This window comes from Furipterus horrens, unplaced genomic scaffold (genome assembly GCF_987537825.1).
Source record: "Furipterus horrens unplaced genomic scaffold, mFurHor1.1.pri manual_scaffold_11, whole genome shotgun sequence".
Lineage (NCBI taxonomy): Eukaryota > Metazoa > Chordata > Mammalia > Chiroptera > Furipteridae > Furipterus > Furipterus horrens.
The window spans coordinates 83,474,140-83,500,678 of record NW_028327181.1 but is presented as its reverse complement, the minus strand read 5'-3'; the positions used below and the strand labels follow the sequence as shown (position 1 = coordinate 83,500,678).

General features: G+C 53.4%; 2 protein-coding genes across 3 annotated transcripts in view; one reads left to right on the top strand and one right to left on the bottom strand.

Annotated features, from left to right (window-relative positions):
* The window catches only part of WNT3 (Wnt family member 3), a 46,073-nt gene extending 39,637 nt beyond the window's left edge, over positions 1 to 6,436 (bottom strand). Inside the window, exon 1 of one of the 2 annotated variants that reach the window (XM_090292766.1) lies at positions 6,175 to 6,436. In XM_090292766.1, coding sequence (XP_090148892.1) covers positions 6,175 to 6,254 — 80 coding nt within the window. In that variant the 5' untranslated portion in view covers positions 6,255 to 6,436. The remainder of the gene's footprint in view (positions 1 to 6,174) is intronic. The other variant, XM_090292765.1, reaches the window with a different exon arrangement.
* WNT9B (Wnt family member 9B) overlaps positions 6,291 to 26,539 on the top strand; it is a 45,249-nt gene continuing 25,000 nt past the window's right edge. Inside the window, exons 1-4 of the mRNA XM_090257572.1 lie at positions 6,291 to 6,466; positions 7,816 to 7,972; positions 12,349 to 12,469; positions 16,405 to 16,488. Coding sequence (XP_090113698.1) covers positions 6,291 to 6,466; positions 7,816 to 7,972; positions 12,349 to 12,469; positions 16,405 to 16,488 — 538 coding nt within the window. The remainder of the gene's footprint in view (positions 6,467 to 7,815; positions 7,973 to 12,348; positions 12,470 to 16,404; positions 16,489 to 26,539) is intronic.

Below are 26,539 nucleotides of genomic sequence, written 5' to 3'. Positions count from 1 at the left end.
ATGTAATTAAGCAGCAGGCCTCTGCCAGGAGCCAAGCTTTCTGCCTTCCGTCTATAAATCACCTTCTGAATCATCTCTCAGCTCCTGGAGGAGCTACTTCTGCTCAGGCTGCTCCAGGCGGCCCCAGTGCCACGTCCCCCTCCATGAGCCTGCCTTCCCTGCCCCTCCCCCGCCCAGGCTGAGGTGGCTCCAGGTCCCAGCTGGAAATGGCAGTGGCTGCAAGTCTGGCAAACTGTGCAGTGGGAGGAGGGTTAGGGGAGACTCCTGTGCCCCCCTTCCCTCCCTTTACCCTTTTTAGGCAGGAGCTGAGTTCAGGGTAGCCTGCCCTAGCTCCCTCAAGTTAAGACTATAGCTACAGGCTTATAGTCACCAGTGCCAAGTATAATGGGGCAAGCCGGCTCTGAGGATAAGGAGGATACTGAGCCAGGTGGGGCTAATATTGGAGGGCTTCTTGGAAGAGGCAAATTTAGATCCAGGACTTAAAGGTATCAAAATAGCCTGCATACAGGGGTAAAAATCACATTATATAGTACTTCCTGTATGCCAGGCATCATTCTAAGAGCTTTGCATGTATTCATTCATTTAATCTTCACAACCACGCTTTGAGATAGAAGCAATCATTATTCTCATTTTACAGACGTGGCTCAGAGATGTAAACCTGCCCCAGGTCACCCAGGTGACACATGAAAAGCCAAATATGAACCTGGGAAGGCTCCAGAGAAATGTGAGCATTTGGGGAAAGTAAGGTTTGGAGGTGCAAGCAGGCTGGCTAGGCCACAGTGGAGCAGCCAGTTTGAGGACTGGGGTTGCCTGGGGTGGCAAAAGTAAAGGGCTGGGAGCCCAAGCCAGGCTCTGGATGTCTGAATGGGCCTGGGATGGGGGGGCGGGGGGGGGGGGAGGCAGGGACCAGTGGCACTGGTCTGCAGGGAGCTTCATCCTTCACAGCAAGGAATCATGTCCCTGTCAGAGTCCTACGGACTCCCAGAGGCAAAAGGGACCCCTCAATGTGATCAAGGAAAAGGAAGCCCAGAGGGAGGCAGGGACTTGCAGTGCAGAGAAGGGAAGGGGCTCATCCTAGGTCGTCGGTCAGCGGTAAGCTCAGAACTCAGACACAGGTCTCCCCGCTGCTGGCTCTAAGCACTTCCTGGCACACATGATAACATGAACATATCCATGTAATATCCAGGGGTATACCTCTTCCCCCACCTAGGAACAGGGGGTAGAGAATGTCTGTCCCTCCTTGGTGGCTTTAGAAGGATTCTGTGGCTCACAGCAGGCTGGGCAGAAAAATCCAGACCAGGTCCTTCTCAATGCCTGGGCTCACCCCATTCTGAGGTCAGAAATGTCTTCCTCTTTCTCACTCTCCCCAGAAGGATCTGTTAGCTGCCTTCTCCACTGAAAATAGCCATCTCTCCTTCCCCAACCCCAGGCTCCTTGCCTCTGCCGCTGACCAAGGAGAGTCCCAGAGTCATAGCTCCCTTCCCCCACCTTGTGTCCATATTACCTTTTCAATTCTACTGCTCGAATACCACTCAGGTCTATTAGCATTAAGTTCTGCAGAGAGCAGCGTGGGAGACACTTGCTCGGCTGAGCCTGTCCATTGGGGGGTTCCACTTCGAGCCCCCTCTGTCTTTGTCAGTGACTGAGCAGGCACCCAGATGCCAGAGTGTGGGTGCTGGTGGGGTCTGGCTGGGTTTGCCACTGGCAAAGCTGCAGGGAGGGAGGACAGAGTGCCCACTAAAGGACTGGGCACCATGGCCTAGCTCCTGCCTCTTTTGACCTTCCCCACAAAGGTCTTCCCACTGGGCAGTCACCCCTCACCCGAGGTCCTCAGGGCCAGACCCCACCCATGGCTCACTTCTGAGTCCCAGAGCTGTTGACAAAATGCTATGAAATTCTAGGAGAACTTTCCCTGACAGCTGCCCCTTCCCCCTTGCCTTCCCCAGACATTAAAGCAAGTTCTTCCAAGAACATAACTCAGCCCCAGGGTCCTGGTATTATTGTAACATTTGACCTTTTTTTTTCTTTCTTTCTTTCTTTCTTTTTTTAAGCAAATTGTGGTCCTATCAGAAGAATACAAACAAACAAGCCACCACTTTTGCTCCTTTTGGACACCAAACTCCACCCACAATAGGTGTGGGGTGGTCATGAGGACTGTTAATTCACTTCCAAGAGACCTGGTTTAATTTCCCTGCCACATCCCCCCAGGGAAAGGCCTGCCCCTAGAAGGGAGACCACCCGCCTAAAGCCTGGCCATCTGATCTGGTATCTGCCCATCTGTCTGTCTGTCTGTCTGTTGGATCAACAGCCTCCAGCCAGCTCAGCTCCTCGCCAGCCCCAGCCCCAGCCAGCTGTAATTCCTGCCTGTTACAAGTGTTAACACCTGGCCCGGGGCCTTCCTCCCCCGCAGTCTCCAGGTGCCTCCCTGGGCCCAGCCCACTGACCCCCATGGGGTTTGACTGAACATGTTCACAAGCTTCAGAAAGGCGGGCGGAGGTGGGAGTTGGTGGGGGAGGCAGCAGACCACCTGACAGATGGGGAAACTGAGGCAGGGCTTAAGGCAAGCACTAGAGTGGGGGAATGGATCTCAGGATGGTGAGAAGGGAATTCAGGTATATATCCCAGCTCACTGCCCTTGACTTTTGGAGAACGCTTTCTCCCCCAACCTCAGCTGTGAGGCTGGTGGTCCCTGGGTGAGAGAGGAAAACACAGAGGCCCAGATGGGTGGGTCACACAGAAGTGGGGTGCACTAACAACCCCCAGCATAGGGCCCCCTCAATCGGGGCCCCTGCCTCTGGAATGTAGTAAGCACTAGGCTGGGCCCTAATAAGACAGTTCATCCCCACCCCCCCACAAGAAGGAGAAGAAAGACAAGTTCCTCCACCAGGCTCTAACTGTGACTGACAAGAAGAATTATAGAAATCAGTGCTTGCTGTCACCTCTTCCTGTCCCAGCTCTGCCACTACTTGGCTGCAGGGCCCTGGAGCACATCTTCCATGAGCCTCTCTGTCTGAGGCCCCTCACACTCTACCTTCTGGTCTACCTTCTCTCAAGGCCAGGGGGCAAAGTACAGGTCGTGGAGATGGGGGTTTCTTCCTGAGGGGTGGCACAGATAGAAATCCCAGCTAAATGATTTCCCTGTAAATCCCTCCTGTAGAATGTGTTGACCTGGGTGGGCCAAAGTGGGCAGCAGTGATGGGCTCAGATTGCTCAGGGACAGAGTGGGATGAGGATTCTGAGGCCCAGCCACTCTATTGTCCCTGTCCCAGCCCGGACCCTGGCCCCGGCCCTGGCCCTGGCCCCGGCCCCAACCCTGAGTAAATGACTCACCCTCTACCCCAGCTCCAAGACCAAAGACAACAGGCCTAAGAGGGGAGGGCTGCTGACCACAGTCCTCAGACAGACAGGATAAGCTTGTGCCAGGGAAGGCTCTGCACCCCACACTGCCCAGACCAGACCCCAGATCAGCTGTGCCCCTCACAGCCTCCTTGTTAGACCTTTGCCTCCTGCCGAACTGTCCCTCTAGGGCCATGAATGCCCACCATGCACCCAGTCTCAGGATGTCATTCACACCCATAGATCATATGTATACAAACATATCTATGACCACAGGTCCAGCCACGGTCACTGGCATTTGGAGAGTCATAGGCAGACCAGACATAACCCTCACATTCATACTTACAAGCACAATCAGGTCATGGTCATGAGCACTGGTACCCATGCACAAAGTCATCTGTGGGGCTTTCCCCTGGCAGTCATGAAGGCATGTGCACACATGCACACATGTACATGCACATAATACTCACATGCCTGATCATGAACACAGTCATGCAGTGTCATAAGCAGACACAGGTGCTGACCTTGACATGGGCATGGATACTTCTAGACTTCCTCTCTCTACCTCTCTCTCTCTCTCCCTCTCTCTCTCTCTCACACACACACACACACATCATAGAATCAGCCACTTGCTGACACTTTTATGCAGACATAGCAGTGTACCCTGTCATGGGGCTGTGGATTCCCCAGGCATATCTCACACGAGTTCACATCCATGGTCACCCAGTTGCAGACACAGACACTCCTATACATAGAAGCGTACTAGTGTACAAATGACACCCCGTAAGGTCCTAGACCTAGAACTCAACACACACACACACACACACACACACACACACACACACGCACAGATCTCTGCTCAGACAAAGCAGCATCCCTGTCCCCTCAACCCACAAACAATCCATGAGTCCAGCATTACATTAGGGCCAATGTTCTGGCTTTCCAACATCTTTCTGTTGGGCGGTTCCTATCTAGATGCCCCCAATACACCATTACACACCAACCTCCACCCTCCCTACAGGCACTGCCCAGGGAAATGCCTCCTCCAATTCATAGGGTAGAGAGACCTGGTTGCTCTTGCTGGTCCCTGCAGCCTGTGGAGCTCCACACCTTCCCTTCCTACCCTCCCCCCTGGCCAGGATCCCTGTGAAGGCAAAGAACAGCATAGCTCTAGTAGAGAGATCAGAAAAGGGGTCAGCAAGGGCCACAGAGGCAGGACTGGTTTTCACAGTGGCCTTCCTTGCAACAGGCAAAGCCCCCAGCCTGGAATCCCCGGCTGCCCCTGACGCCCCCACAGACTTCTTTATGCACACAGGAGGCCTCAGGCCAGCCCAGTGCCACGGGAAGGATGGGCTGGGCAGAAGAAAGGCTTCCCCTTGGGTGCCTGTCCTGGGAGCAACTCTCAGCACCTTCTAAACAGAGATCAGCGGCCCTGCCCTGCTCCTGCCCCCATCCAGCCCCCAAAGCTCCAGAAACAAATGCTGCCACGGGCAAACAACTAGAGGCGGACTCAGGGTGTGGCCCCCAACGTCCTGGCTCTGGTCCCTTATCCTGGGCAGGAGAAGGGGTGGCAAGCCAGGGAAAAGGGGGACACACAGTTGGCACCACACCCTGGTGGCTCTCCTCTCCGACTTTCACCCCAGGGGCCACAGCCCCTCTTTTTACTCACAGATCCTAAATTCTTCCTACTCACCTCCCACCCCCCCAGACCCAGGCCGTCCTATGTCCAGGAGGGGAAGATTCTTTAATTAAAGTTTTCCGGAATGCAGGGGGCTGGAGACTGAGGAGAGGCGGGTGTAATTTAGAGAACTGGTTTCAGTGTGTCTTTCCCCTCTGGCCTCTGGGACCTGCTGGGGGGCGATGGGGCTGCTTGGAAAACAAGGGGGCTCCCTGGAACTGGGGCTCCTAAAGGGCTGTTTATTCCTCGGTCGGCTCCCCCATAAACGCACACCCGCCACAAAACACCGCGCCTGGTTTACCAGCCTTATTTACTAAAAATGTCTTTTGTATCTGTATTTATCGGGGACAGAATTCTCCTTTCCCTCTCTCCCTTTCTCCTCCGTCCTCGGTTTTCCAAAAGGAACGAATTTAACATGGAGAATGGGGGTCTTGGTCAGAGAACAAACCCGCTCCCTTCAGAACAACTACATTTTCAAGGAGCCCCCCTTTCGCCAGGATGGACAAGCAAGACATGAATAAAATCCGAATTCAATGGCATCTCAGATCAGCAAATACCACATTCACTTCTGAGGCTCAAGATTAATCTAGAGCAGAGTAGGGAGAGTCTGATGAAATCCCCCCCCCATGCCCCTGCCCCTGGGATCCCTGAAGCCATTGGAGTCTGAAATATGAAGGCAAAAGGGGGTTATTGTGGGGAAATTTCTTGATGGAGGCGCCGGCAGAGGTGGGGGTGGCAAGAAACAGGATTATATTGCCCATGAAGACCCCAAAATGGAGAAGAGGAGTGGCTGGGCCCCAGGGACAGCGCTGGATTTCCAGAAACCCGGCTGCAAGCAAATGGAGAGTCTTCGGGGCCCCCAGATTGGGACGAGTGGAAGGTTATTAGGGTCTAAGAACAAGAGACCTTCTGAGACGGGAAAGTCCTCCTGCCTCTGCAGCGAGTAGCAGGGAAAATGGTGATTATCAGAGAAGCCAGGAGTTGGATTCTGAAGGCGACACCAGCAGAAAATCCAGGAGGGGTAGGAGGATGGGGGGCTGGAAGGAGGCAAAGAGGAAGGAGCCCCAGCCCCGCCGGAGCCCACCCCCGGTCAACGCCCCCCACCTCCCCGAGACTCGGCGAAGAAATCGGGCCGCGGGTAGACAAGAGGCGAGTCTTACCACCAAATTGGGTAGCCGGCGAGGACCCCGGTGCCACAGAGCAGGAGGCCGAGGAGCAGCCCGAGCAGGTGGGGCTCCATTAGAAGCGGCGCCGAGGAGGAAGTTTGCCCCCGACCATGAAGAGGGGGAGCGACGCCCCCAATAGTTGGAACAAAGTCCACTTGAGATTGGAAATGACTTTCGGGCTTGTCAGAAGCGCACCTCCACCCGCAGCCGCCCCCCTCCGAGCCCAGCGCGGAGCAGCCGGGTTTGAGGATGTCAGCGAGCAGCCAATCAGCGCCCGCGGCCTAAGGTAAGAGATGAGTCTGTAGTTCAGCCTGTCAATCACGCGCCCCTCCCGCCCGGCCCACGAGTCGGGCTCCGGGAAGGGCATCGCCCAGCAAACTTGGGCAAAGCCCGCGCCCCGAACACAGGGAGAACTTGGGGCGGGGGCTGGGAGACAGCACGTTGGACCCGCTTGCTGGCGCGGGACCGCCGCGGCACCCCTCCGGCCAGGTTACGGGGGATAGAGCTCCGACCGCGGCGTTCACGTGGTGCGGGGTCGGCGTGGGCATGGAGGGGTGGCTCCTTTTCCCGCGGGAGACCGTGACCCCTTGGGGCTTGGGCCTTTGAGGAATCGACAGTAGAAAACACAGATGTTTCCAGAAACCTCACTCCAGCAGGACAGGATCCGAGGGTCGCAGAGGGGGTTGGGAAATGCAGCCCCTCTCAGCCTCCCGAGCCCGCGAGCCACCAGCCACTGGACCCGGCCGCAGGAGGTCGCTTCCCGGGTGTCCGAGAGGCGCGCAGAAGGGTCCACGGAGGCTCGAAGGTCTGGCTGCGGGCGGCGCCGGGGGACAGAGCCGAGTGTCATTTGAGTCTTTTGTCAGGGATCAGATCGGTATCGGGACCTCCTGCTGCCTTTGCATTTCCTGCAACTGACACCAGAAGCCAGTTGCATTTCCTGCTCGGGAGACGGGTCACTTTCTCCTCCTCGAGGGGTTCAGGCCCGGCCTTCAGCTCGGGTCAGAAGCAGCACCCACAGTCCCGTTTGGATCTTGAGGATGGGCTGGGGGTGGGTGAAATGCGGAAAGCAACCGGGGTCCTCGGAAGACCCTGCGGCCCTGCAGGCACGCACACACCCCAACTTTCCTGTCTGAAACCCTTGAGTCCAGCCTGGGGTTTGGTGATAACGTCCCTTTCCCCCGTGTGGACACCAAATGCACACAAATACCCGATCCCTCAACATAGGTAAAAAAAGTCGTTCCCTCGTGGGTTGTGGGTTCTTTCCGTCCTTTCCCCCTCCAGAGTCAAGGAATTAGGTCTCAGACCAGAGTGGTGCCGAGATGGAGGACAGACCTTGGGGGGACTCGGGGCCCCTGTCACCTGGGCGGCCTGCCCCCCAAAACTCACTCCTGGCCACCCAAGGCCCCCCGAGGCACTCGGGACCCTGGAGCAGCCCTGGGCCCGGGGTGAAGAAAGCAAAGCCCGTGGGAGGGAGGCAAGGGCCGCTGCTCAGGGAACGCAGCCGAAGGGGCAGCGCCCAGTCCCGCTGAGGCCTGGAACGCGGGCTTTTCACCAGGTGGGGGGCACGGCTGGAGGAAGTTCACGTCAGGGGGCCATACATTTCTGGCCTTTGATCTGGGCCACCCATGCCCACAGCTCCAACCCGCTGGCCCTGCGCATCCTGAGCGCCCTCTCCGCACACGGCTGCTTCGGCCGAGGGGAGCTCGGGGAACTGGCCCCGGGGAACCAAGGGTCGGGAGAGCCGCCTGGGCTTGTCACGGCTTCTGCTGCGTTCCTAGCCCGACTGGAGGGGGTGGGGTCGGGGGAGAGATGAAAGAGAGGAGGGAAGGGAAGAAAAGGGAGAGAGAGTGCAGGAGAGTGAGAGAGCGAGAGATGCTAGCAGCGGGAGCCCAAGGAGAAAGAAGGGGAAAAGGGGAAGGATGAGCAAAAGAAAAAGCCCTAACCCGCCCAGGGACAGTGGATGGGGTGGAGTCTGCGGAGATGCCCTCGTGGTGGGCTGACACTAGGTTCCTTTTTTATGATTCACCAGGAAAGGGGGTCACAATGGATCTGCCATTCTTTTAAGCTGCAGCGCCCCAGGGTTCGACTCTAGGGGTAGAGAGCTCCACACACACACACCCCTAATGGCCTGCTAGGTCTCACCCGGATTTCCGTCCTACCCAGCAGGGGCTCTCAGCTGATTTTCTGATCAGAGGTGTTTGCTGGACCTCAAATCCTGCCTGACAGCGTGGAGGGCTCCAGAGCCCCATAATCATCTTGCTGAGAGCGGAGGAGGGCTACATTTCCTGGCCACCAAGACTCCAGTGTGGTTGGGAGATGGGAGCTAGACGACTGACCGCTTGGAATCATTTCTGGACTCCAAAATTCCACAGGTGCCAGCCCTGGGCAATGGGGGCAAAAGACTTCTAAGTCTGCAGGATGTTGGTTGGCTGAGAGGTGCCCAGCCTGTAGCCCTGGGACATGTAGGGTAAGACTGGTCATCTGCCTATGACCAGTATCCACTGCCTCCTCCAGGCAGCCTGGGAGCACCCGGAGACCCAGGTCATGAGCACCGGGAAAGGAATGAAAAGAAGGCCGGGAAGCAATTGAGTGGAGGGGGGTAATCCAGATTTGTGCCCCCGCACAGCCTGAGGAAGTAGAGGACTGGAGAGACGGTGTGGGAACTTGTGTGTGGCCCCGAATGGCCCCTGGAGAGTGGAAGCACGTGTGGGGATTTCCCCCCACTTGAAAGCTACCCAGAGGAGGGGATTCCTGATCCCTTTCTCCTCCCCTGCCAGGTGTCCTTCCTTCAACACAAGCTTAATTTCCTTCCTCCTGCCTGCCCAGCGCTGTCGGTTGGAACATGGGACTGGTCCCTGCTGGGAGGGGGAGGGCGCCCCCGCGCCACGTGTCACATATGGAAACATCTTCTCTAACCGGCGCCCTGGACCGCGGGGTGGGTTGCATTAGATAGGGAAAGGGTTAAATTTACTCCAAAGCCAGCTAGAGTGGGGAGGTGGAGGATGCCATGCGGTGGACCCCGAGGTGGACCCTGAATGGGGGCTCTTGAAAGAGGGCAAATAAGGCGGCGAGGGCCAGACCCCTGGCGGCACGTGGGAAGTACTTTGTGTTTTGTGTGTGAGTATTGGGGACCTCCGACCTGCCCACCCTCATCCCACCCCCACCTCTCTAGCTGCTCCCAGGTTCCTGTTGATGTGCGCTCTCCAGGGGCAGGCAGTAGGCCACTGTGAATTCAGCGCTACTCCACCGCGCCCCCTGCGGAGGCACCATCCAGACAAAGAACCCGACGGCCTGGCCCCCGCCCGCCCGCAGGCGGCTACCCGTCTGTCGCGCCGAGGGAGGAGGAAATCTCCGATCAAGCGTTGTGCCATTCATTTTTGCTGGGAACATGCCGGACGGCTGCGGGGTGCTGCGGCGCCCAGTCTGGCCTGGGGATGAAGAGAGAGGGAAAGCTGCTGTAGGCGAGGGAAGCAGCAAGTGTGAAAGGCCAGAGGCCCAATACAACGTGAGGAACCGCGAGGCGCACGCGTGGGGGCCCCACACTCTGACCCACAGAAAGGGGCTTTGAAGTTTATGCTAAGAGATACAGGAGCCACAGACCGTTTCAACCGAGTTCCTTGGAGGCCACTGAAGGCAGGAGGGCGGTAGTATGGAGTCATCAGCGCAGGAATTAACTGAACAAGAATTATTTAAACTTCCCAGCGTAGAGGTAGCGTCCTGGAAATGCCGATAGCCTGCACAGTGTAAGCACTTTGGTGAGCAGCAAATGTCAGTGGAATACACCAAGGCACCCCGCGCCTGCCGCCTTTCCGTCTCCCGGCCCTGGCGCGCCCCCTGGCGGCAGTGCTGATAATAAAGCAAGAAGTCCTCCGGTGAGGACCGGGCACCCTGCCCCGCCCTGCACCCGCGGGCCGAGAGCCCGCGCCTTTTTTGGTGTGCACCCAGATCTTTGGGGATCCAGGTTAAGTAGGCGTTCTCATGAGTGAATGCCCTTAATCTACTTCGCAATCCCCAAGCTTAGTTGGGGATAAAGTGTGCGTGGCTCAGGCTCCCCTTTCCTCCCCACCCAGGTGGCTCCCTTGGGAGGTGGGCAGCCCCAGATGCAGGGCGAGGGAGAGCAGAGGAGATGTGAGGTTCGCGGTGGGCTTGCACTCCTGGGCACTGCCAGGCAAGGACCCTGAAGCTGCAGCAGCCTTGTGTCATCGGGGGGACAAGGGAGGCTGCAAAAGGCAGGGTGATGTCATCAAGACTTTTCTCACGTAGCCCGCCCGCACCCCAAGATCACAGGTGCCACCTGTGGGAATGTGAGGGCTTTTCCCTGCCACAGGAGTCATTTCTCAGTCTCAGTCATCTCCAGTTCCCCAAGGGCATTTTGGAAAGTGACTTGGGGTCAAAGTCTTTTAAAAGGAAGGGAGCAACAGAGAGGCGGGGGGTGGGGGTGGGGGTGGTGGCAGGCACCGCTGGCCAGCTGCCAGTGATCTCTGAGTCTCCTCTATTCTGAGTGAGGTGGAGATAATACTTTATATCTCGTAGGGAGTTGTCAGCGTTAAATGAGAACGGTGCTGACAGAATGCCAGACCGCGGATGGTGAATAATAAATATTGGGTTTCTTGCTTCTCTCTTAGGGGCTGAGGAACAAGCAGCTCTCTTGAGTGGCTCCTTCTGGCCCTGTCAGCTTAAGCTAAGCGGTGCATCCTCAGGTGCCCCAGAGCCTCCTGGAGAAAGATTTGTCCACTGGAAACCCACCTCAAAATCTCTTCAGAGAGGACCCACATACCACTAACTGCCCCCCAACTCTGTCCCTCTGGACTTCTTATTCCAACTTATTTTTCTGCATAGCTCTTAAATCTGACCTTATCTTACTGTATGACACATCAAATGTATCTGTTAAGTTGCTCACTTAATGTTGTCTATTTCCTACTCTAAAATCTAAACCCCATGGACTGCTGAAGCCCCAAAGCCCAGAGCTGTCTGGCACATAGTAGACCCTTTATAAACATTGTTGATGACTGGCTGAGGGAGGGAACAGAGGCTAGGACCTCAGATGGGAGGACTACTGTCTCATGTCCAGGCTTCTTATGCCCCTCTGGGGTCCTCACTTCCCCCATTGTGAGTAGATGTTGGCCTCTAGAGTGCCCTGCTCACCCCAGCTTCTCCACTGTTTTCTGGCCCCTGCTTCCTTCTCAGATGACACCTATACTGCTCCAAGGGGGTTGAGATCAGAGGTCGGCAGTCTGTCTGGAAGTTGCCACTGCACAGCGTGCCTGGGGTTTGATGGGCCCCATGTTCCCTCTCTGTCTCTCTTTTCCTCTGTCTCTTTCCCTTCCTTCCTCCTTTTCAACCTTCCTCCATTGCCCTTTAGTCTGCCTTTGCCCCAGAGCCCTGAGCTCCCACCCAGAGATGGCTGGCTCTAACCCAAGGTCAGTTCTTGCCAGGGAAGCGCTCCTTCCCCAGGAAAGGAGAGCCAGACCTCCATGTGGTTATGTGTATGTGTGTGTGTGTGTGTGTGTGTGTCTGATGACATGGCTTCTCTTGGTCAGGACCATGCCTCCCTGTTTTCCTTCCACTCCCTGGTGGGTGGGATATAACCAGTCATAGGAGAGGAGGGGAGCCCTTGATGAAGCCCAAGAACCATCCCTGGTTTCTTCAGTCTCCAACCTCAGCCAAGCTGAGCGTCTCCTCACCCGCTCCTAGGGCAGAAAGGGCTTCTGTCAATCCCAATGTCCACACCCACTTGTTATCTGCTGTGGGTGAAGCCTGGGGCTGAGCCCTAGGGAGGAATGGCTCATCCTCAAGAAGCCTGCCTTTCTCATTAATAAGCCACGCACCCCACCCCCTCCACACATGCCACACACAGTAGGTGTTCTATGCATGCAAGTGATGGTTCATTCATTCACCATTCATTCCTTCATCTTCACTGAGCACAAGGTGAGCACTCGTGGCCGTGTGATGCTGGAGAGGCAGGGGATCAGATCAATGTTTCCTTAAAAACCAAGAGCTGCAAAGGTTCTTTCTATCTCAGGGGTCTTGGAGGAAAGACTTCAATGGTGGTACATTAGGGAGATAGGATAGGACAAGCCTAACATCTTTGGAGATGGTGCAGAAATTTCTGGTCAAATTCTGGTCTGCACCCTCCAGGGCTCTGCCAGCTAACTTTTTTGCCCACAGATGAGTGCAGCCTTGGGTCCTGGGAGCTGGGACACACAGATGGCGGCCCAGTGGGCTGGCAATGAGATCAGAGCTGCCTTACCAGCAGGGGTCCAGGAACAGGTGGCTGTGGCTGGGACAGGTACAGGCAGGTCCTTGGGCAGAGCAAGGGCACCTGTCTGGCATTGCCCCACACCTGGCAGAGCCCATCTCCTTTGCTTCTTCACTTTGGTTTCCAGGTGAGGCCTCAGTGGGTTTCCTTATGTTTAGCTGGGGAGACCCTCTGTCTCAGTGGTTGTCTTAGAGCCCAGATATCATGCCATCACTGTTACCCCCAATGAACCCCAGCTCTATCTTTTACTGTGTGATATTGGATATATTACTGACCCTCTCGGAGCCTGTTTCCTCATCTGAAAAAATGGGTATACAGTAATAACACCTGCCTCAAAGAGCTGTTGCCTATTGAGTGGAGTAATGCCTGCAGTGTTTGAAATGGCACCTGAGACATTTTAAGTGATAGGTGAATGCCCCTTCCATTCCTTTGTGGGAGTCAGCTGCTCTTTCTTGAGCCTCTCAGGGGTAAAGCCCTCTATTTAGGTGGCAGAAAAGCTCACACTGCTGGTGGCCCCTTCCTCTAGGCTGGCGGAGACCCCAGTTTGCTCTGGTACCCACCCCTCCCCAGCCTAAGCCAATCGTGAAGACCCACTCCCCTTGCCAGGGATTGCTTTAGAGGTAGGCATATAACCCAGTTTGGGCCAATGAGATGTGAAGGAAAGTCTGTTGGATGGTGTAAAAGGACTTCTGGGAAAAGCTTTTGGGGGGCTCTTAGAATGAGGCTACGAAATTTCCCTTTTCCCTGCTTTTAGACACCGTTGTGTCTGGGTGGGATGCCTGGAGCTGCAGCAGCCATCCTGTGACCATAGGAACGCTGCCCGAGGAGGAGGCTAACAGTGGGGGAAGAACAAAGAGAGAGAAGGGAGCGGGGTCTCGGACCCCACTGCAGAGACCTTCGCTAACTCCAGGGCGGCCCTGCTTTGGAACTTCTCGTCATGTGAATGATACACATTCCTTGTTGTTTATGCCACTTCTGGCCGTTACTTGCAACCAAAGCCCCCCTAACTGAAATCTGTGTCCTCCTGCCCAAGTGTCTGCTGGAGGGCAGGTAGATGATACATTGCCGATTGACTTACAAGTTGAGTTGCTTCAATTTAAGGCTGGTTAGGCTCCTCTTTCTTGGTTTGGGGGTTCAGTTTAGATGGGGTAAGGTTGTAATTGGAACCTGAAGCTGAAGACTCATTCCAAGACAGCTTGGGGGTGGGCGGGGTTGGGGTGGCGATGGGGGCGCAGAGAAGGAAACAAAAAAGAGGGTGTAGGCTTGAGGCGGGGTTCTAAATTAATCCAGAATATAGCTCCATCTGGCGCCGCCTTTTCCTTCGCAAACAGCTGTATCTTTTGGAGGTGATGACAATGTTGGCATCAGGTAGTGGTGATGGGTGCGCAACTTACGGAATACAGTGATCCCTCACTTATTGTAGGTATTACGTTCTAGACCCCCCCCCCAATAGGTGAAAGCCCGCGAAGTACGAACCTTACATTTATTTTAGTATTTTCTGTACAGTACCGCAAAATCCCATGATATAGCGAGAAATCCACAATAAATAATTAAATATAATATTTTTTAAAATCCCGCGATAAGTGAACCACGATATAGAGAGGGACTACTGTATACTAAAAGCCACTGAATGCTACACTTTAATATGGTGAACTCAATGATGTGTGAACTATATCTCTATTCTCTAAAAATAGCTTCAGCAGCTCAGCTGCTCTCCTTTTGCACTCCCTGCCTGCCCCCCAGCCCCCCAACTCAGCCCTGCCCTCCCCTCCCCAGCCTCGGGCAGAAGCAGCCCTCAAACATACACACACTGCACTTCCACGGCTGCTTCTGGGACAGAGAACAGAGGGCTGTGTTCTGCCTTCCACCCACATTTTCAGGCCTCTGTGCATGAGCCTCACCCTCTGACCCGAGGGGCCTGGGTTTCTGAAGGTCTGTCCCTGCCAGGCAAAGGGCCTCAGGTTGTGGGGAGGGTGTCAGACAAATACTGTGGGGGGACCGTGGTCTCTATGATCAGACAGAACAACTTTAAATCCTGGCTTCACTGCTTAGCTGTGAATTTGGGGCAAGTGATGTAGACATCTGTGCGCCTGTTTTCTTATCTGGCAAATGGGAATACTAATTCCACAGCTCACGGGGGCAAATGGCAAAGAACTTGGGGGCATATAATAGGCAACACATGCTGGTACTTTTAGACTTACTAACCTGTGACCAAACAAATGGCAAAATCCTGACCAGACAGTCTAATGATTGAGGGACAGTGGTGGTAGTGATGGCGTTCCCAGCTCTCCTGCTTTGCTGGGCCCCAGAGGTTTCCTTGGCCTCATCCTCCTGGCCCACCCCTACTCAGATACTCCCCAGGCCCCCCTCTCTCCTTTGTTCTGCACATAAAGGGGTGGGGGTGGTGCGAAGATGAGAAATGGTTTTCTGATTCCCAAATCAGAGAGTAGATGGCATAACCAACACATTTTTTTAAAGGCTTTATTTATTTATTTTTAGAGAGAAGGGAAAGGGGGAGAGAAAGGGTGCGGAGAAAGGGAGGAAACATCAATGGGTGGTTGCCTCTCACGCACCCCCAATGGGGGACCTGGTCCATATCCCAGGCATGTGCCCTGGCAGGAATTGAACCAGTGACCCTTTGGCTCTCAGGCTGACACTCAATCCACTGAGCCACCCTAGCAAGGGTCAAAACATTTTTATTTTATTTTATTTTTTTGTGCTCCAGAGTTTAATAAAGTCTGAAATATTCCTTGGCCAAAGGTAGGGATTTGGAGAGTGCTCCCAGGACTATTGGTGGTGCTTCTCAGAGGCTGGAGAGGACCGTGGACGCCCCACGAGATGAAGCATGGTGTTAAATAACTTTAAACACAGTGAGAAAACTCATTTATTCATATTCCCTATCCCATTCTCCAACACTCCTTCTGAGCATTGTCAAGGAGAAAGACTGGTGCTCATGCAACTCTTGCTACAATCTCTTTCTAATGAAAAGAGAAGGTCACCCAGAGCCTTTGGCTGGGGTGGGAGTGGGGGGCGGTGAGGGGGCAATAGTATCTGATTAGAATTAAATTACATTGTTGAAAATCATAGTAATCTAAAGTTTCCTTTGTAGTTGAAGTTATTAAGAACAATTCGAATCAATTTAAAGGAAAGTGTTAAGAAAATAGAATGGTTTGCATGTAGCTGTGGTGTGAATGAGGCATGGAAATGCCTTGAGTCCAGAAGACGTTGGATCATGGGGACAACTGAGTGGACTGCCCCACAAGTGCCAGCCTGTGTGGTCAGGGCATCTTCTTGGTGGCTGCACCTGCTGGTGGGCTGCGGGTCCTGGGGGTGAGCTAGGCTGCAGCTGGCAGAACTGGAGGGCACCAGAGTTGGATCTGGAAGCCACGAGCTAAGAATCACCCAGAATCATCCCTACCTTGATGTGTCAGATAAGAGACTTTGGGGCCACCCATCCAGCCTTATGAATATGTTGGATGACAGGGTGGCCCAGAACCAGGCCTCTGTGACCCAGATACTTATGGTGGTGGCGGGGGGCGGGGGGCTGGGGGCGGTGTGGAGGAGGAAGCTTAGCTGTCTCCCTGCTGTCTAGAGGAGCTGGGCAAGGCACTGGCTGGGTCATCCCTCCAGTCCAGGCCTTAGGTGGCCTGGCCCAGTTCAGACATCCCTTGGGTACTGCACTAGGCCTTGGCAAGTCAGGGCCCAGAAGGTGCGTCAGCTCACAGGCCCCCCTGTCTCCCGCCAGTAAGGAGTATAAAGAGCCACAGGAGAGGGAGACCAGAGACCAGGGTGTCAGCTCCAGCTTCCCCTATCTGGCTGTGTGTCCCTGGGCAAGGCTCTTCCCCTCCCTGGGTTTCAGTGTCCCTCTAGATTGTGGTGGCCAAATGAGGAGTCCTCCTGGTCTGGACTCTCATGGATTTGAGGGTCTCTGCAGCCCATCACCCTTGTGTCTCCGTCCCTTTCAGGCCAGACCAGGACACTGGGCCAGAGCTGGCTGCAGGCCTTTGGCTGGGGCTGTCCCGGCCTTCAGTGGAGGCTTGTCCTTCTAGGTGAGGGGTTGTTCGTGAGGCCCTAGCAGGACTGTACAGTGCCCAGTGGCACTGCTGGCATTAACAGAAGAGCCTGGGACCTGAAAGGGAGGAGAGGAAAGGAGAGAAGGAAGAGGTGCGTGGGAGGGGGCTAACCTAGAGGCTGCCCCTCGTGAACGTGCGGAAGGTTGCCAAATTGAGTTTAAGCCTTGGTTCCAGGACACAAAGCCTGTCTCTAGGGGCTTGACCCCTCAGAGCCCCCACCCGCAGGGCCGGCTGGCTGAGCTGCCCCAAAGGAACTGGCCCCAGAAGGGCCTGGTTGTTGGCTGCAAAGTGGCTGGGAGGGAAGTTTTAATGATACACAACACAAGACACAGGGGGGAAAAGAAAAAGGGGGGGGGTGGAGGAGAGAAGGGAGGTGGGGGGTGGAAAGAAAGACCTCCTGCCAGGCCTGTTGCCAGGAGACGACTAGGCAGCCAGAATCAGCCCTGCTCTTTTCACTGTTGCCTTTAAGCGCTGAGAGAAAGCCCTGGCCATAAAGAGGGACATGTGTTGGTGGGTGTGTAAGGCTAGCCTCTGCAGTTAGGGGAGCCCCTAGCCCCCACCCTTGCCCCTACCTGCAGAGAGCCCCTCTTGCCCCCAGCCCTGCCCCCGCTCCTGGGGGTTAGGGATGAAGGAGATTGGGCCACAGAGCAAGGCAGGAGGACTCAGGGAAAGCGCTGGCCCTGGCCACCGAAATGCCGCAGCCATCTCTGGGCTGAAACTCATCAGCCAGGGGCCCCAGGAAGCTGGCAGGGGCTGGTGGACACAGGGAAGCCAGGGAAATCCAGCATGGCCTGTCAATGGAGAAGTATTCTGTTGGCTCAGGGTGGGTGACCAGCACATGGGGGGGTGCCTAGGAATCCTCAACAGGGAACTTAGATGGTTGGGCCGGGGGGCTGGTAAGTACCCAACCTGCGCTCTGTCCCTTTGGTCTTTATCATACATCCCAGAGTGGGAATAGGCTGCTCTATACTGTGCCTTGGCACTCGGGGACCGTGTCCTTGCAGCCCCGTCGGTGACCGCATCTGCTTCCATGAGGAGTCTACCACACAAGCAGGAAATAGAGGGTGAGGGCTGTTGGCAACACAAGGACTTAAGGGTCCCAGGCCCTGGCTCTCAATCAAGAGACACCCACCGAGGGGCTTGCGCACAGCGCACTCAGCACAGGGGCTATCAGTAAACGAGTCTGCGTGTGCACCGACGGTGGCCCGGAGTCCCGACCAATCGTTTTTCATTTGACTCAGAGCGAGAGCTCCCCAGTGGAAGGGCTCCTTCAACGTGGTGTCCTTACGCGCGCTGAAAACGGGCTGCCATTTCTGCTGCTTCATGCAGCAGTTAAATGAGAGAACAAGCAGTCCCTTCCGATCCGGCCACTGTTGAGCACAATCAACCAGGGAGCATAGCCCGTTTGCCTCCTTCCTCATTAATAACTAGCGAACCGTCTATGGTAACACTCCCGTGTGCCACGAAAGCCTGAGTTCTAGCCCTGCGAGCGTGGCCGGCCCCCTTTGAAGCATCAGGGTTAGTGTTAGGGAGAAATGCACAGCACCCACCCCAACTCTCCAGCGGGTCGCCTGGCCGCTGTGCAGACTGCCGGGCACTGCGGGGGGTGGGGGGTGCAGCTCGCCTGCGCCGGGACACCCGCTTCCTGCTCAGGGCAGCAGGCAGCCCGAGTGAAGGAGGGAGCATGCGGGAAAGAGCTCAGGAGAGGCCAGTTCTGGACAAAATGGAGACGTGATCGTGTGTTCGAAGAAATCTCTCATTTGGCATACATTGTGCACTGAGATGTTCCCCACATGAGCCGGCGTCCTGGAAAACAGGACTCAAACGGAAGGAGTCAGGTGAGACTGCCCACGAGGAGCTCTGTCTGTTTCTCAGGCTCCTGCTGGGGAGGGGGCTTTCCCGCCAGCTTCCTTTGCGTCTTGTTCCTGCTGAAGCATGTGTTTTTACCAGTTCTCAAGACTTTCCTGTCCCCACCTGGGGCCAGGACCCACCCCAGGTGTCAAGACTTGCTTCCATGAGGTGATAACCAAAAGGGCAAATTTGCCAACTCAAGAGGCACTGGTCAGGGGGGAGGGGCTGGGGGTCGTGGTGTCCTGGGCTGTGGCTGGAGTGGTGGGTGATATCCGGGACCGACTGCATGAGGTCCTCAGGGGTAGGGCAGTCTGGCTGGGACATGGGGAGGCAGCAGGGATGTGTGAGGGAGGGGAGGAGAGAGGGGCCAGAGCGTGGACTGGGAAGCTCTGCAGGGCCCTCTGAGGTTTGGCTGGGCTTTACAACAGGAGGTGTTGAGTGCCTTCCATGAAAAAGCCCAGCTCCCTGGCTTGTCACTGACTTTTCATCCCAAGAAAGGCCAAGGGCTCAAGGAAGCAAACACACCTGGCCTGGCTCAGCCCTGGTCTTAAGGCTGGGCACAGTTTTAGTCCTCACTCCCTGCCTCCACCCTGTCCCTCTGCTGTCACATCCCTCCCGCATCCAGGTGACCCAATTTTAACCTAGAAGGACGGTCTCCCACTCCCCTCTCTCAACTCTGCATCCTGTTATTCCCTCATAACCCCTTATGGCTCCTCCCCATCCCCACTCTCTTAGTCTTGGCTCCTGCATCTCTGGCTTGTGGGGGGAGAGTTTCTGGAAGCCCACCCCAACCCTAGAAATATCCCCCAAAATGGCCATTGATGAACTCACCTTTCAGTATCCCTTTCCCAGACAGTACTGAACCCCCAAGATTGGTTCCTCATTGCTCTTGTTCTTCAGATGAAGCAGAGCCTGAGTTAATCTATTAGGTCCACACTCACCTCCTCCAGGAAGCCTCCCTGAGTTAGCCCCCTTTATACCTTCTGGATCCTCATCCAGCATAGTGATTCCTGACCCCCAGTGGCCCTGGGCAATCACCATGATTGTCCCCAAACCTTAAGTCTGGTGGTCAGGTGGGTTGAGGGAGAGAGTGTGTGTAGAAGGGGGGTGGGGGTGGAAACACTGTCCTAATGCAATGGAAGAAGAGACCTGGCCGGCTTGGAGGGAAGTGAGGAAGGTCTGGGTCCCTTCTTCCTGTTTCACTTTCCACCCTCTGTACCCACTGCCTAGCGCCTTGACCATGAGGTTGAACCTCCACTGAACCACAGTTCTTCCCTAAAAGGGTCCTGGGAGGTAGTGAAGCAGAGACAGGACTCTTCTCTCTTGGACAGGCCCCTCTCTGTGGGATTCCTTAGAGTTGAGGTCCCCCCTCTGGGAGCCCCCACGAACTCAAAGGTGTGAGTTAGACCCAAACCAGGGACCTGTGAAGATGGTCAGGGTCACAGTGACACCTGCTGGGGCTTCTAGGAACAGCAGCTGGAGAGATGCTGACCAGTGTTGGAGGGCGGAGAGGGCAATTACTAACACCTCACCACGGACCTTGAAAGTCACCTCAGATAGTAAACCTTCACCCGCTTTCCAGGCAAGAAGTATAGAAAGGGCAGAGGGAACAGAGGCATTGGAATTTCAATTGCAGCTTCCAGGGGAAGCCAGGGCCCCAGGGACAAGAGCTGTATATCTTAGAATTGTCTGTCAAACTTTAGTCACAGAGTCTGGTTTCTAGGGTTGTACCCAGAAGGAAGTCTGAGATAATTCTTTGCATGTCTGTGTGACATGGAGTTTTAAATGCAAGAAGCAAGTATACCCTCTGTATATCTTTGTGTGGTATTGCATCAACAAGAGGAAGAAGAGTATGCAACACTGTGACTGTCAATGATTAAAGACAGTCCAAGTGACCATGGGAATGTCCATTCCTGCAGAAACTGGGAAGAATAAATAAGATCATGAAGCGAATTAACACAGTTCCTGACACCTGATGATACTCAGGATGTTGGAACAATTTGTTGATGAAATGAAATCTGTGGGGGAGGGAGCCATCAGCCTCCCTGGCGAGCCAACCTGGAGGTGAGCAGAGTTGCCCAGGACCACCGGGTGATGTCTTGGTTGGAAGCCACTAGCTGACCTGCATCCTTCTAACGCACAAGTGTGCTGCTCAGTAACTCCCTGGCATAAATAAAAAGCCAAATGTGCGAATAAAGAAATCCAGGGATAATGATTCCAGACTATAAAGTAACCTTTAATTTCAGGAAGAACCCAGTCTAGGAGCCTTGCAAGTGTTTCATACATCATTTGTTTGACCCTTGAACCCCTTTACTTGGATAACCCAACCCCGCCTGCAATGATGGGGCTAGGGAGATAACCTGCCCGTTTGGCCAAATGCTTGTGTACCTTCCTTAGGTAGAGTTTGGCGTTAAATGGGAAAATTTTAGGGAGGGGAACTGATGGTGGGGACTCAGCAGGCACCAGGCCCTGGTCCTGGTGCATTAATATGCTTGCACGTAATCCTCAGTAAAGCCTCATATGAGAGCTGACACCACTCTCATTCCACAAACTAGGGACTTGTGGCCCAGGACGGCCATGAAAGCTCGCTGCGGTCACAGTCCTAGTAAGTGCTGGAGCTGGGATGTGAACCGAGACCCGCCTCACTCAGAAGCCGGACAGGGGTGGGGGTGGGGGGTGAGTCGTGACTCTGGAGAGCTGAGGCTGGTTATACAGGAAGGAGATGGTATCCCTGCTGGGAATTGCATGGGGAAGAGTCGGAGGGATAGCTCAAGGTCAGCGAGACTCAGTTTCCCACTCACAGGACAGAGAGGACTGACTTCACATGAGTCTTTAGGATTGACATGCACAAGTGTTCAGGTTGTGCACTGCAGGAGGACACCCCACCTGGAGTGGGGGGCACCCTTCCCATCACAGCATATTTGCAGTGACCTTTTTCTGATATTTGGAAGTGAAGTACTTGGAAGAGGAGCTGTCTGTTTCTAAATCACTCAGAGGGGCTGTGTGGGTGAGCAGTAGCCTGCCAGCCTTTGCCATAGTGTACATCCCATCTCCCTCCAGACCATCAGCCAAGGGAGTGAGCAGGTGTTGGCGCAGCTCTGGCCATAACCTGGAAGTGGAGGAACCTGTGCATTTTCTGCTCCAGCAGCCATCAGGGGCAACAGGGAGCAAACGCCTTTACTTTACCGCTGGGCCTGCTGGTTCCTCTCAGAGATACCTGGCTGAGGGTTCAGGCTTCTGCTCTGCCTGCTGGGGAAGAACCTCATAACTGGGGATGAGAGAGGGCAGGGAAGGAAGGAGAGGAGAGGAAGATTTGGGAATCCAGTGGGTGAGTGGAGGGAAAGATGGAGAACAGGGGTTGGCTTTTTTTTTTTTTTTTTTTTTTTTTTATGTTGTCTATAAGAGACACACTTTATTATTATTTAAAACTTTTTATCATTATTGATGTATAATTTACAGATAAAAATCATAAGATACTTAAAATGTACACTGTGGTGATTTGATACATGTATACATTATGAGGGGTTGGCTTTTCTTTTCTTTCTTTTTTTATTCACATCTCAGGTTCACTTTTTTTTAATTTTTAAAATTAATTAATTTTTTAACAAGTTTACTTTATTTTATTTTATTTTATTTATCTGTTTTTAGAGAGAGGGGAAAGGAGAAAGAGGGAGAGAAACATCAATGTGCGGTTGCCTCTCTCGCACCCCCAACTGGGGACCTGGCCTGCAACCCAGGCATGTGCCCTGACTGAGAATTGAACCAGCGACACTTGGTTCACAGGCTGACACTCGATCCACTGAACCATACCAGCCAGGGCTTTCAGGTTCACTTTTTAAAATAAAATTATATTGAATAGATCACTTGGAGAAAGGGGGAAGCCCTTCTCCCAATACCACCAGTAGAGTTTGGGGACCCCGAGGTTATTTCCTGGAGCAGTATTTGTTGTAACAAGCATGTGAGTATATCAAGCTTCAATGCAGTTTAGAAAACCTGGGTTTACAAAGCAGATAAATTGGCATGGGGTTCTGTGCAGGGAGAGTTGATTGTTCACCGTATATAATAATAGTTCACAGGGGTTGTTTCCTTTTCGAGTGAATTTCCACAAGTCTCTAATATTATATTTGTAACTGTTTATCAAATGCTTATTCTATCAAACACGCAGATATATTTTTAGCCTTGCATCACAGTACATACTCTGTCCCCATGACCACAGCCAACTGGCCCAGGTGTGGATACGTGACCCTTCGCGCAGCCGCCGCAAGCAGCCGTTGCTGGGCCCCAAGGCTGAATGGCTATGGTGCGGTGAGGGTGTCAGGCAGCCGTGGCGAGCCACGTGCAGGCTGGAAGTTCTAAAGAGCATAGACTAGAAGTTAATAGAAGTAGAAATAGATGGACATGTTCAGAGAGAGTGCAGGAAGAGGGACGCATAGCACAAAAAGCAAGTGAGGGAGGCAGACCAGGTACCTGGCTCACGTTGCGGGGAGGTCAGCGGTAGTGTGGCTTCATCACCTTATCGGTCTTCCTTTTCTGTCCACTAAGAGCATCCTCCATTCCTATGACCCTTACATCATCACTGCATGGCCCTTCCCTGGTGCTGCTACAGCAGGAGGCAGGGTGAGAAGGATTAAGGTCAGAAGGGTCACATCTGGGAACGAAGGTACCAAATAGGAGAGGGGTGAGACCAGAGAGACTAGCCGAGGCTTCCTGGAAGTCTGACTAATCAATCTTGCCAATTATTGGGCACCTGCTATGTTCCAGGCACATTTTACATGTCATCTTATTTAATTTTCACAAGTAGCCCCAAGAGTAGCTTTATTCCTATTTTATAGTTGGAGAAACGGAGGCTCTGAGAGATTTTAAGCGAAGTGCTCAAGGTCACCAGCTAGGCAGGAAAGCCCCAAAGCCAGCATAAGTATCCTGTCTGTCCAAGGCCAGAGACACTGCTGAACAGCTTTGCAGTGCAAAGAAGAAAAAGTCATTCATCAACAGTCGTCACCGAGTGAACGTTCATCCCTGGTCCAGGCACATCTGGGGTGGGGAGTGGAAAAGCCAAAAGAGAGAGGCCCCTCTGTGGTCCCCAAGATCTTGCCAACAGGCCGACAAAGCATGTACTGAAACTGAAAGCCACTTAAACACGCGGCGCCTGGAGGCAATAGGACTTCATACATCAAAGAACTCTAGGGCTGCAGCGTGGACGGGTTCCTGCAGTAGATGGGCTTGGGAGGCCATAGAGACTGAAGAGCAGCGAAGGAATAGCGGCCGGCCCGGCGCAGGGCGGGGAGAAAAGGGCCCTCTGGGCTCAGGAATGCGGGGTAGGAGAAGGGAAGGTTGATGCAGGGCTCTGCAGCGCGTAAGGCAGGACGACAGGGAGACCCGCATCCCGCTGTCTCGCTGAGGGCCCTTGAGCAAGTCACTCCCTCCCCTGAGCTCAGCGTTTGCCGTACGCAAAGTGAAGGAACTGCGGGCGATCCTTCCGGGCTCTTCCTGCTCTGCTTTGGGGCGCCTCGGATCTTCCAGGGAACTAACCGTCCCTCTAACGCTGAGCACCCTCCTGCCCCCGCGGCCGCTGCAAGCAGCGACCAGCAGGGGGCGCTCCTGCAGAAGGCTGGCAGTGAGGCCGCCCTCAGCATCGTCTGCCTGGCCAGGGTGTCAGGACAGGAAGGTCCTCCCTTCTCTGTCCCCCGCCCTTCCCCACTCCCTGCTCCAATCACTTGCCTCCCCGCACAGCCCTTCCCCTCCCCACGTAATGAGATTTGCTGTCTGGTGGGTTCCTGGAGTCCATGTTCTTGGGCAGGTCACTTCGTTTTTTTGTGCCTTGGTCTCCCCATGAGCAAACTGCTGTGTGAGGTAGACATGAGCAATTGGGGGGCTGGGGGTGGGAGCTGGGGGAAGACTTCCAGCCATAGTAGGTGTCCTGCCCCTTGGCACCACATTGTCTTTCTCAGGGCAAGAGATACACCCGCTATCCCATTACAGTTTGTTTTCAACTTTATCCAAAGACCTTTTATGCCAAGGTGGAAATAATTTCTAGATTGCATCTGGCACAGTGAGAAATGCTCAGATGATAGTTGTGAAATTATTGGTTTTTTTTTTAAATCACCCGTACTCTTATGAATCACACTGTAAGAGTCCGCATCCATCGTCATGCTTTTCACCATTGTTCTGTGAAGAAGACAAATAGGGAGTCTTATACCCATTTTATGGATGAGGAAACTGAGGCCACAGAGGAAGCCAGGAACACGGTTAAGTTAGGACCCAGGGTTCTCCATTTAACTATGGACGCCCCTTTCGTTGTAGTCAGCGTCTCCTATTGGAGACATGTGGTATTGCATTCAGATCATAGTAGACACTGAATGCCTCACGGTAAAGAGAAGGTAAGAACATCCTGGGTGCTAAAACCCAGAGCGGGAGTGACTTGGGTAGACCCTGACATTGGAACTGGGGTGAAAGAGATTCCAGAGCCAATAACACGCAATGGCAAGGTTCAGCAAGTCTCAAAGACATTTTCTGTTCTAAAGTACCCAACATTCCTTTCAATCTACTTCTCCAAAATTGAACCCAATATAGCAGAGGAATGCTCTGTAGGGTCATCCCTTAGAATTATCATGACAATCACTGGGAAAATTTGATTTCCTTATCAAACATTTATGTGGTAAATTGGGGTGGTCCGTGCCGTTTGGTAAAGAGAAGCAAGACTGAAAAAAAAAATGACTGTAAGATCCAGCTCAAATATCACTGCCTCTTAGTATTGTCCTAGACACACCTTCTAGTATAATAAATAAATTGTCCTCTTGCCTGAATTCCCATCTCATTAGGTACTTTCTTCTCTTTACTGCAACGCAGTGATGGAACACACATGCTTCTGGGTCTAGCTCCCAGGGGTGTAATCCCAGTTCCAAGCTTACTAGCTGTGCCTGAGTTTCTTCATCTGTAAATGCTGTGAGGGTTATTTGAGTTAACATTCCTCTAGGACAGTGGTTCTCAACCTTCCTAATGTCGCGACCCTTTAATACAGTTCCTCATGTTGTGGTGACCCCCAACCATAACTAAAGCATAGTGATTAATCACAAAAAACAATATGTAATTACATATGTGTTTTCTGATGGTCTTAGGCGACCCCTGTGAAAGGGTCGTTCGACCCCCAAAGGAGTTGCGACCCACAGGTTGAGAACCGCTGCTCTAGGACTTAGAGCAATGCTTGGCACCTTGTAAGTACTCAATAACTAGCTTATGCTTCTATAGAAATATCAAAATGCTATATGTATTTGTTAGCACATCTTTTCCAACCAACTGTGTGCTCCTCAAGAACTGGATCTGGCTTAATCATCTCTTACTCCCAGGGCCTAGCACCAGATGCCCAATCAAAATTTGTTAAATTTAATATTATGTAATCATATTTTATATGAAATGGATATTTTGCAGTAAAACAGAGTTAGCTGTGCTTTTTTTTTTCTTTTTGAGAAGTTAAACCTGAACTTACTGTTTTACTATTTCCCAGAGATAAATCAAGGTGTTTGGGTCTCTCTCCAGTTTAAAGAAAGACCTCCGGCAGAGCCACTCACTCGAGCCCTATGCTGGGTTTAGGAAAACATGCTGTGGTCCAACTGTCTGCTAGTGGAGACTTTGTTCATGAGCACTTCCTGCAAATGTATTTGTACTTGCAGTTGTGAAAATGCAGTATGTAGGGAATGGTCTGGGGTGGCCATCTCCTCCCAGCCAGCAGGGAACTGCCTTCCTCCAGGTGCCGGTTGCCTCCTACACTTCAAGATGGGGTCCCTTCCCGCTCAGCCTTCCTTTACAGAGAGCAAGAAGCTCCTCAGATGAAAACAAACTAAGATGAGGTTGGGAATGCCTCTGTTCTGAGTCAGCTCTTCAGAATGTAATTTATAGTAAATTCTGGATTATTTTTCACTTCTATTTCTGAAGGAAGTTGTTTTTCTCGCTCTCATTCTTCCCTCTCTTCCTTCATTTTTCTTTCTTTTGAGCAGTATTAGCAGCTGTGCCTTGTGTGGAACATCCTTCTGTTGCAAAACACTCAAGTTTGGCCCATGGGAAAGCCCTATAGGGGATTCACGATAGTCAAAAACACGCGAGTGCTGCTCAGTGCTGCCTGCCCTGTCATCTCACTACATTCTAATGCTTTTGGAAGTGGGGACCCAGGGGTGGGCATATT